The sequence below is a fragment of the Pseudochaenichthys georgianus genome, chromosome 24, assembly GCF_902827115.2.
Source record: "Pseudochaenichthys georgianus chromosome 24, fPseGeo1.2, whole genome shotgun sequence".
Taxonomy (NCBI): domain Eukaryota; kingdom Metazoa; phylum Chordata; class Actinopteri; order Perciformes; family Channichthyidae; genus Pseudochaenichthys; species Pseudochaenichthys georgianus.
In genome coordinates, this window is record NC_047526.1 from 30,693,303 (window position 1) to 30,704,974 (window position 11,672).

Sequence of the window (11,672 nt, forward strand, 5' to 3'; positions counted from 1 at the left end):
TGTGGGTCCTTGAATGCGTAGTTCGTGCTGCTAGTCTTGTAGAGCTGATCGTTTGACAGGGAAGAGGTGACGACGGAGACTTAACACAAATACAGGTAAGCCACAAATCAACTATCAATAATAGTAAGACTAGAAGGCGACCAGACATTGTACAAACTCTGTAAATGTGTTCTTTTTCACAAAGCATTGTGGAACAGCTAAACACTGAATGGAAACTTTAGCTAACATGTAGCTACGTAGCTTCACAAGCTCGCATGTTGCTGTGTTTGTGGTTTCAAACATGTGTCTTCTTTATTGGTGTCAATGTAACGTTAGGGCACAATAAAGGACAATGATCTGTAGACGGATCTGACCTTGTTATAGTCCCATGATCCTGTATTTCTGTGTCTGTCATTCTCCAGGAGAGGAATCTAGGTGAAGGGTCAGAGACTGTAGGGGGTGGGGCTTTGTGACCGTCAATTATATTGTCCCACATAATAAAAGATTGTATAAGACATATCTTATACATATATAATATACACAGAGGTGAAGGAAGTATTCAGATATTTTACTCAAGTTAAATTAGTTATACTACAAACATACTCTGTTACAAGTACAAGTACTGCATTCATAAGTGTACTCACAAGTATTGGCATATATCAGATTACAAAATATTACAGTTTTGTATTCTAATAATAATTAACTTTGCACTTGGTAAAGGTTGGGATTATTTAAATTACACTTTACACTGCTGGGTAGTTTATCCTATATACTACTTTATTGGTTGATTTATATTCTGTATTATAAATCCAGTAACTCAATTTGTAAAAAGTAAAACATTGTATCCAAAATGTAGTATAGTTAAAGTTTAAAGTAGCATAACATGAAGATACTCAAATGAAGTACATGTGCCTCAAAATGTATTGTGCTTGAGTAAATATACCCAGTCACATTCCCCCTCTGAATATACATATTTACGGTATGTATATTCTTGCCCTCGTTAAACTGCAAAATAAAACACCAACCACGTCAGATATCTTACCCTAAACTTTAAAGTATGACTGTTATTGTGTCTGGTAAATACAGACACAAGTCACAGGGGCTTAGACGACCTTTTGCCTGCAGTCGATCTGAGTATTACCTGAGAGGCTTTGCAGCGTGGTTACGTCACTCTCCAGGCTGCTCTGTCCACAGATGATATTGGTAAAAGTGTCTGTTAAGTTTTTGTTGAAAATGTCTTAGAGATGTTTCGATTCCACTTTATGATTATTTTAGATATGTATTTTGAGGTGCTGTTGAACTTAACTATACTATGTTTATTGCATTAGCTGGCAGTCTGCTTTCCAATTGAAGTGGAAATTTGACTTTTATTTGAGAAAAACAAAACTAGTAAAACCAAGTATTTACATTTATTTCAAATGTTATTAATTTTATACAGAACCATGATTGTATTTATTTTTAAATCAGAGCCCTGGTAATAACTTTGCAGTAACAATTACAGTTTCTCTCTCTGCAGAACATAATGGCCGCCATGTTGCTGAGCACAATGCGGAGCGGCTCTGGCAGTCCTTCCTGGGCGGTGCGGTTGGGTAAGTCTACTATCATTTTATTTGTTTTACAGAATAACAGATACATATATTCCTTATGCTGTGCGAACTAACATTTTGTGTAATTGAAAATATATTAAATACATATTTTGAGTGGTAGTGTTACCACTGACAGGTCTCTCTTGAAAATGAGACCTTTTTTTACACCTGTATAAATAAAGGCTAAATAAAAAAAAATTTAATGATTCGATTGTCGTTGATGATGTTTTTTCTGTGTTCCTCAGCGGCACGCTCTCTCAGCACGACGTCCCCTCTGCAGGCACATGGTAGGTCAACAATCTAAGTGATATGATTTGCCATCACATAACAATCCAGATTATAGTCTGGTGTTTCCAATATGAGCTATCAGAGTCTGACTACATGTTGCTTTCTTAATTTTCAGTTCAGACAAAGAGTAAAAAGACCCTGGCCCGGCCCGGTGTGAAGAACATAGTTCTGGTGGAAGGAGTCCGAACCCCTTTCCTGTTGTCTGGAACCACGTAAGTCTCTGCTTTTTCCCTATTGCCTACTTCAGTGGCTGGAGCCTCTGATTACCATGAAGAAAAACCTTTTGTCTGTGTTACAGATATGCTGACCTCATGCCCCATGACTTGGCCAGAGCAGCTCTGCAGTAAGTGTATTTATTTTTATTTGTGAATGGTTTCATGACACTATCAGATTTAAAATGTAGTCGTTAAAGCATACTAATGCGTCATGCGAGACATAGAGGAAAGTGGAGCAGAAATCTAAGGGGGGTTGGATTCATGTTGATGAGTTTTTCAGCTAGGTCAGGATGTATTGTTTTTCAAAATCTATTCTGTCTTGTTTCCCAGTTTTTTCAATCTTAAAAAAGAAAGTGTGGTTTAAAATGTGATGTTTGTGTTTCCTCAGGGGTCTGCTGCACAAGACAGGCTTATCCAAAGATGCTGTAGACTACATCATATATGGAACAGTCATTCAGGAGGTCAAAACCAGCAATATAGCAAGAGAGGTAATGACACACACACACACAGATATTTGCTCTCACAAAATGGCTATAATATCTGGCGCTTCGGGTGCCTTTCATACGTTTAATTTACTCTCTTTAAGATAATTGCTAAGACCTACAATTGATTAAAGGTGTTATGATGACACACTGTCCTTTCATGCATCTTTTTCTTTGTTTACCTTGGTGTCAGGCAGCACTCGGCGCAGGCTTCTCCGACAGGATCCCAGCTCACACCGTCACCATGGCCTGCATCTCCTCCAACGTGGCTATGACCTCAGGTATGTCGGGGAAAGAAATCTCTCATAAGTCACAAGAGATTCTCAGAGAAGACTACATTGTAGCTGCACACAACAATGATATTAGATATGTTGTTAGCCAATTGAGGACACGACGTACATACTTTGTCTGACCTTTGTTTGTCTCCCTCCTTCTCTCCAGCTGTTGGTATGATCGCTGCAGGACAGTGTGACTCTGTCGTGGCGGGAGGGGTGGAGTTCATGTCCGACGTTCCCATTCGTCACAGCCGTAAGATGAGGAAGACCATGCTGTCCCTCAGCAAAGCAAAGACCCTCGGCCAGAGGCTCGGTCTGATTGGCAGCATCCGGATGGCACACTTGTCCCCTGAGGTGTGTTTTTACATACTAAAGAAAATTAACATTTGATTTGCAACATTGGTAATCCCATTTCTTCTCCTGGAACATATGTGTACAACACAAAGTCTATATGGCCTGCGTTCCAACATTTTATTCAGATGCTGGTTCCTAAAGTGAGAGCAGAACTGGGTCAAAAAGCTTTTAAATATCCTGCCCCTTATGCTTGGAATAACGTAGAGAAGGAGCTGAAACTCTCGGATCACGATGGGGGAGGTCAAGTCCATCTTAAAGGACAGAGAACAAGAATCCATTGGTCGATGTGATTGCTCGTATATCCCATCATTTGTGTTTTACAGCTGTATTCGTCATTTGTTGTAACTTTGTTCATGCTGCCCTCTTGGCCAGGTCGCTCTTGAAAAACAGATTTGAATCTCAATGAGACTTTTACCTGGTTAAATAAAGCATAACGTATTTCCTCATAAAACGTTTCATTCTGCGTCTAGCTTCCTGCTGTGGCGGAGTTCTCCACCGCGGAGACGATGGGCCACAGCGCGGACCGTCTGGCTGCTGCCTTCGGGGTCACCAGACTGGAGCAGGACGAGTTCTCTGTGCGCTCACACACTCTGGCCAAACAGGCGCAGGACGCAGGGCTGCTGGAGGATGTCATCTCCTTCAAAGTGCCTGGTAAACCCCGCTTCACTCTTTAAACTGAGATACATGACATTACACTTTGGAGGATGGTTGAATAGGCTGTAATGGTTTCTTTGTTTGGGTCATCGTGTACTAATGGGTGTATTGTTTTCATTTGTATATTTAATTTGTCCGTTGTATTTACCGGCTTGCTTTTTATTGATTTTATTCAGAAGTGCTTATGTGAAGCATTTATTGATATTGTTGATGGTTGTGTTTAGAGCGAAAACAATGCATCCATTGACAGAAAATGCAACTATTTGGAGAATTAATTTATTGTTGTAGACATTCAGTCGTATTCCAAAGACTTGAATCTTATTACATTTGTATTTACAGAATATTTATTTGACTGTCTTGTCTTTACCAGGTCGTGATATTGTTTCCAAGGACAACGGCATCCGAGTTTCCTCCATGGAGCAAATGGGAAAACTGAAGGCCGCCTTCATCAAACCTCACGGCACAGTCACTGCTGCTAACTCCTCCTTCCTGGTACACACACACACACACACACACACACACACACACACACACACACACACACACACACACACACCACACACACACACACACACACACACACACACACACACACACACACACACACACACACACACACACACACACACACACGGAGGATTGCAAAGAGGAGGAAACTCGGTTGAAAAGTTAAGTGGGGGAAAAAGCGGGGCGCTGAGATTGACACACCCCGACGTCTCAGCTCTCTAGAGGCTAAATTAGGAGATACACACACACACACACACACACACACACACACACACACACACACACACACACACACACACACACACACACACACACACACACACACACACACACACACACACACACACACACACACACACACACACTCAGGCCTTACAGCACTCCCAATGACCTTCTAGATTTGATTTATTTGTCTCTTTGTACAACACAAACATACCACTGCAGACACATGAATTTGAACTGCGTGTTGTTTTGGTGAACGAAACGAGTGACCACACTTTTTGTAATCTCCCCTGATTCTGTTTGAACGATGTTGTGCTCACAAACGGCCCTGACATTAAACAAAGCGCTTGTGTCTCAGACTGACGGTGCCTCTGCTGTGCTCGTCATGTCCGAAGAGAAGGCGCTGGCTATGGGCTACAAGCCTAAAGCCTACCTCAGGTATCTGCACGCTCTCCATTTTGTCACCTTCATTTCCCCAATGGAACTCTTTAATATGTGCTGATCACCTTTGCATCGTTGCAGAGACTTTGTCTACGTGTCGCAGGACCCCAAAGATCAGCTGCTTTTGGGGTGAGTTCAACTTTGTTTGAAAAACATGAAAACATTATTTGTCTAATAATTAACAATGGATTCTTAAACTATTTGTGATGTGTGAAGCTGACCTTGTGTATGTGTTTAAAGGTGGGGTAGGTCATTCTCTTCAGAAACACTTGTTATATTCCATGGAATGCTCTTAACATCCTGATAGCAATGAATACATTAAATGCTTTGACAATAAATCCATGTCATCTGTGGAAGCCGTGGCGCTGTAAAAAGCACGACCAATCATCTGAGCCGGCCCGGCTAAAGTAACTGGATGGCCTACCTGCCTGTCAGCCTTCCATCGGGGCACAAACTTATCTCGTGCCCTCATTGGTCATGTGCGCGTTCGTGTGTGTTGGAGGAGGGGCTCTGTGAGGAAGTCTGAAGGAAGGGGCAGATTTTTTTCGTACTTTCAAATTCTAGCGCACTCGAGCTGGTTTCTCCATTCTTACCCACCCCACCTTTAAATCTAATTTACATAAAAACATTTTGAGGTATTTTGTTCTTTTCAACTCGGTTTGCTTTTTGTCTCTTCCAGGCCAACGTACGGTACACCAAAGGTCCTGGAGCGCGCCGGTCTGAGCATGAGTGACATCGACGTGTTTGAGTTCCACGAGGCATTCGCAGTAAGTTATTACTGCGTTAGCTTGTGGAGGGAAATGTCCCGTCAATCTCTAATAAAAGTAACAGATGTGCATTTCTTGTCCAATTATGGCTTCTGTTATTGATGAGAATCAATCAGAATGTGGGAGTAAGATTGGCCTGGTCTTTTTCATATCATGCATTTCAATGTGTTTTCTGTCTGGTATCGTTGGTGACCCTGTGGATTTATCTCTCTTTCTTTTTTTCAGGGCCAGATTATGGCAAATCTGAAGGCGATGGACTCAGACTGGTTCGGCCAGACGTACTTGGGAAGGAAATCAAAGGTAAAGAATAAAGATGGATGCTGATCATATGTCGCATGTCAATGATATTTGTGAACTGATTAACTTTTGACAAATAGGTTATTATAAGAATATTATCAGCATTGGGTATTGGTGCAAATCATATTTTAATATGGGTGTACTCAAAAACAGTAAATAATATACTAAAGAAATATGTAGACCTGGGTTTGCTAATGACGTATATACATCCATTAGAAATTGGATGTTTTATATGTATAACTGATAAAAGTATAGATTCATACAAGGCATCTAAAGCCAACAAAATATTGTCAATAATGCCGGTCGGTCGTCAAGTGATTAATGCAAAAGTGGTCGGTATGGAAATCCTATTATTCCGTTTTCAATTGTTAACAAAAAGTGTAACCTTTGCACTCATTACGTTTCTGATTCAAATGTTAAAGAAAGACATACTTTAGTCCTGACTAAATGTATTTTGTGTGTGTGTAGGTGGGAGCTCCTCCCATGGAGAAGTTCAACCTGTGGGGGGGCTCTCTGTCTCTGGGCCATCCCTTCGGAGCCACCGGCTGCCGGCTGGTCACCACCGTGGCCCACCGGCTGCAGCGGGAGGGCGGGCAGTACGGCCTGGTGGCAGCTTGTGCTGCTGGAGGACAGGTAATGAACACAAGACACAACTGACTCATTAAGTTCTCACAATTTAAAGTGTTAAATAGTTAGAAATCATTGCTTCAGATCTTAAACTTTTAAAAATGCGGACTTCACTATCGCATGCTAGAATATGTTGGGTATAATGTAGTATTTAGTTGTATGATATCATGTTTAAATTAGATTAGACTGAATGTTATTCTCATTGTCAGAGTACAAGTACAAGCCAATAAAATGCAGTTTAAAATATAACCAGGAGTGTATGTTAGTATATATACTATATCAAGTGCAGTAAGTACTACAGCATTAATGATGCTTAAAAGTTATAGTATACACGGGTAATACATGTAACTAAGTACATGTTGTGTACAGAGTTGAGTTATAGTGCACAAAAGTAGGATGAATGTATAAACAACATGTACAGCTGGATATCTGTAAAAGTGCAAATGTACCTGAAGTACTGTTGCAGTGCAATAGTTAGTGCACTGATGCCATTGTAATTAGAAGATAGATTTCTTCCAGATTACACATTTTTAAATGAGCAACTCTGTAATTATTTTTATTCTATTTCTTAGTTTTTTTTCTGACAAACTTGTATTCTTTTGTTTCCAGGGTCATGCCATGGTGATCGAGGCCTACCCCCAATAAAGCACTGAAACCACCACCTGTGACCCGATCTACAGGCTCACCCAGATACACTCACACAGAGTACATACTATGCACCGCTTTGCCTTGAGGAGTCGGAAACAGTATGTGAGTGCGTTTTAGGAATATTGTGTAAATTCAATTTTGCCTAGAGGCCGTTAAATTATAGCAGAAAGGTATCGAGGAATGTTGCTTATGAGTTTACGGACTTGGAGATGCATCATGTCAGCGGTGTCACGCAGTCGATTGTAACATAGAACAAATAAAAGCAGGAGGTACAGTGACCCTAATGTTTATATAAGCTGTCATATCTTTTTCTTACAAATTGTTGGAAATAAAGGGTGTTGTGACGACCACTCTGAAACTCATTTCTTGGCCTATTGTTCTTATTTTTCACGAGCCTGAAAAAGGCGTTTTTGACAGCTTTCCAAGCTCATCGGCGTGAAACAGAGAGACTTAAATTCCTTCTGTAACCGACAGATTCTGCGGAAAGCAGAGAGCATTCTGAACTCTCCAGGTCGTGTACTCTCACATGTACTTCGTCTGTTGCCATCAGGGCGAAGATATGCTCTACCTGCTCAAAGGACTAATCGCTTTTCTAAATCCTTCATCCCTTCTGCACTCAAACTTTTAAATTCTTGAAAAAGCTTTTAACTTGATTATTTATTTATTTATTATTGTGATGCTTTGAACAATTTATAGTGTATTATTATAGTTATCCACATCTGTGCTCCCGGGTGTATCTTGATTGATAGTTTGCAATTTAGATAACAATTAATACCTTTGACTAAAAAAGCTACAACATTTCAGTTAAATAAGCATCTGCTTCGTCACTCTAGTTTGATCAGACTTGGACATTTTACAACTTTTATTATGTTTTGATGCAATTCCTTAAACAGCCCTTTTTCCCCAAACGAGATCCACCCATTAGGAACCATTAAAAAGCAGACAAAAGTACAAATACAGAAATCTATCATGTGGAATAACCATAAATGTTTAAACTTCAGTAGAATACTTTGTGTTTAAATAAAGAAACATCAGTGCTTTTGAAATATTCTCATAAATGAAAGGATTTAGCAGAACCTACCACAGTATATAATTAACTAGGGCACATTTTAGGAAGTTATCTTTCCACTAAATTATTCTAAGATTGGAGATTGGGTTCCTAAAACATAGTGACTTTGACAGAGTATATTTCTTTATATTTTATAACACATTGTTCTGATTGAAGGCCTTGATGCATGGACAACAACTTCAAAAAACAAGGTTGAATTCAGCAGGGACTGCAACGACTGCAAGGAAGAAGATCAATGTACCGGAAGCTTTGAGCTGCAGATAACAACAACAATGAGATTGGGGGGAAAGGGGGTGTACAGTCTGCTCTTTTTAATAGATTTTAAAAATGTGCATTGCCAAAATATTTTAGCATTTGCATCCCGGCCCGTATCAAGACGTGTCGGAAGCAGCAGACGGCTTTGGATTGCTGTGTTCCTAATTGATGGTGAATAATGCTGTCTGCCTCTGACGGACGACTGATGTTAATGAGGAGGTAAAGAGGGATGCTTCCTGGTGATTTAAAACAACATGAATATGGAACAATTAGGAATATGGCTGCCGGGGTACTTTAAAGTTCACGGTGCGACGTTGTTTTCCTAAAATGTGGTGTTCATATTGTGCAAAAAGCCAACTTTTACACCTGTTTGTGTAATTGAAGGCAGATAGGTAAATTTATATCAACACATTGCCTCTTTTCTGCTTTGGTGTGTACGATCCCTTCAGCGCTCAGCAGGGATGCTGCTCCATTCATCTCACACACTCTCACATACACACACACACACACACACACACAGGTTGGAGGGGCTTGTTAACATAACTTCAGTCAGACACTTCCGTTTAAAATGTATTTAAAGATTTAATTCCTCCAGTTTAAGAAATGCTTGACTCTGAGCGGGAAAGAGTTGATTAATGCAGTCGAGCCTGTCACTCGCGGGCTGCAGGCGGAGGGAATAAAACCAATGTTTTACTGCCAAGGCAAAACGGAGCTCGAATGTAAATAGCGGGGAAAGAGAGACAGAGAGGGTTTTTGTGTTTTTAAAGCTTCAAAACCGCTTCAACCCTGCGAGACACCGGAGACACGCAGACACACACCGACACGCCGACACCGCGGCCGCCTCCCTGCCTCAGCGGGGCTTTGATCAGAATGAAGCTTTTATGGGGAATGACTGGCGAATGCACCCGCTGCTGTCACTACAAATCTACCTCACCGAGCGCAGGGAAGTAGGGAGGAGAGAGGAGGGGAGGAAGGTGGGTACTGGGGGGGGTGAAATCGGTGAGCAGCGGTGTCTTTCATCTCGTCCTAGCCGCCTCACGCGGGGCGGCACCTGCTGAAAGCTGCACTTGACTCGCGCTTCCTCCACCTGCTCGTGTGCTCGGTGTGCGAGTGTGTGATGTTAAACAAGTTTCGATGCACGGTGCTAATGTACCCTAACTCTTGTGAGGAAAGTGCTAAAGGGCTGTGGTTTGCAACCTTTTTGGCTCATGACCCCATACGAACAAATTGGCGGGTCTTATAACTATTTATAGAAAATTAAGATTAAATTATCCAATATTATATTTCACCAAAAATGATTAGAGAACGTAAATTGGGATTTCTGTTTAAGAATCGGTTTGTTTCTATCCTCTCCCATACATTTTCTGACGTCCCCTAAGATGTTTTTTGGCGACCCTTCAGTGGGGCCCAACCCTTAGATTTGGAACCCCTGCTACAGGGTCAGGATTTGTTTTTTCACACTTTAAAAAAACACAAGTCACAAGAAAGATATCTTGTTTTTATAAATGAGTTAAAACCCTAACTTTTATTGGAAGCAATTAGGCTTCAATTCATGTTATATTAGCCCCAGAAAGCTATAATATATATGACCTTTGCTCATTAAAAAGGTCATTTAAAAATAAGCATTTACAAAACTGCTGTAAAATGGAAAAGCTCCAACAATGACACTTGTGGAGCAGATAAAAATACATATCATTGATTTTTACAGAAAAATCCAGGGTTAAAACTTCTGTCGGTGGGGATGACATTGTTAAGAATGTTTGAATGACATTTACAGTAAGTGTAATACATCAGAATGTTTCCTTTTATGACTCTTTCTTGCCGTACTGTGTAAGATAGATGCCTAACCGCTTTTCCATACAGCCTTCTTACTGTTAACGTGTCAAGTTGAGTGTGTGTTTAAAGTCTGCCAGTGTTTGTGAGAGAGACAGCTTTGACACATGATTTGGTGATTGCAGGACTATGATACTCAAAGTGTGTGTGAGGCACTTCCATATGGCTCCTCGATCGCTGTTTCAAAGTATTATAATTGGATAATAACAACGCATTCAGAAGGCTCAGTGATATTACACAGCTAAACAGTGATTTTTTTTTTTTTAAATCAACTTTGTGGGTGTGTTGATATCATACTATCATCTACTCCATAATGTTTCCTGTTCAGTGCTCCTGATATCTGAACAGGTTATCTTGCTTTTCAGACTTGTGGACATTTTCATCCCTAAGAAAGGATCTAAGAACCCCTTTGGAGCTCAGTCAGATGAGTCATTTCATTAATACTATTTTTGAGTTTCATTGCAGATAAATGTGCTTACAAGAACACACTTTTTATAGGTATGGCATAACATGTTTCGATATCCTAACATGTAAAAGCCTTGACATGGGATGTTGATTTGAAGCTGGCAGTGCTTCCTGTGTGGTACAATATTAAGCACTCCTCCAACCTGCTGTAATCTTGAATCTTTCTCTTTTTTTGCCAAGCCACAGTCACGTTCCCTTTGGCTTCGTCCAGCCTTTAGAAACAACAAGCCTAACCCTGATTCACGCTTTGAAACACAAAATAAACACCGCAAGTTTCCATCTTCATCAGATTGTGCCTTGTTTGTCCCTTCAGTTCCTAACATGTGCAGCCAGCGCAGCGAAACGTGGTGAACTACCAACGCTGGTCTGATCAGGGGCCTGAGAGCTTAAGACTGTGTATCTTTGTGGATTCTGGAGGGAACTTTGGCATCCTCAGTAACCCCCAAACACTCTCACTCACACACACAAACACACACACACACACACACACACACACACACACACACACACACACACACACACACACACACACACACACACATCTCGACGTCTGTCGGTTGTATACAGATGGATGGCAGAGGCTGTGTGTGGAGCAAGTGGATTATGAGGAACGGTAATTGGCTGTCCAGAGAAGCTGCCTGTGTGTGTGTGTGTGTGTGTGTGTGTGTGTGTGTGTGTGTGTGTGTGTGTGTGTGTGTGTGTGTGTGT

The 11,672-nt window shown here is 40.9% G+C and overlaps 1 protein-coding gene across 1 annotated transcript; it reads left to right on the forward strand.

The window, feature by feature from the left end:
• Positions 1-7,704, forward strand: hadhb (hydroxyacyl-CoA dehydrogenase trifunctional multienzyme complex subunit beta). The gene is made up of 16 exons (XM_034076452.2): positions 1-95; positions 1,496-1,568; positions 1,811-1,852; positions 1,969-2,065; positions 2,152-2,196; positions 2,457-2,556; positions 2,744-2,831; positions 2,992-3,179; positions 3,650-3,830; positions 4,204-4,325; positions 4,921-5,000; positions 5,085-5,132; positions 5,683-5,770; positions 5,996-6,070; positions 6,536-6,700; positions 7,304-7,704. Exons 2-16 carry the CDS (start codon positions 1,502-1,504, stop codon positions 7,337-7,339), a joined length of 1,422 nt encoding a protein of 473 aa, XP_033932343.1. The 5' UTR covers positions 1-95; positions 1,496-1,501; the 3' UTR covers positions 7,340-7,704.
• Positions 7,705-11,672: the final 3,968 nt, after the last annotated feature.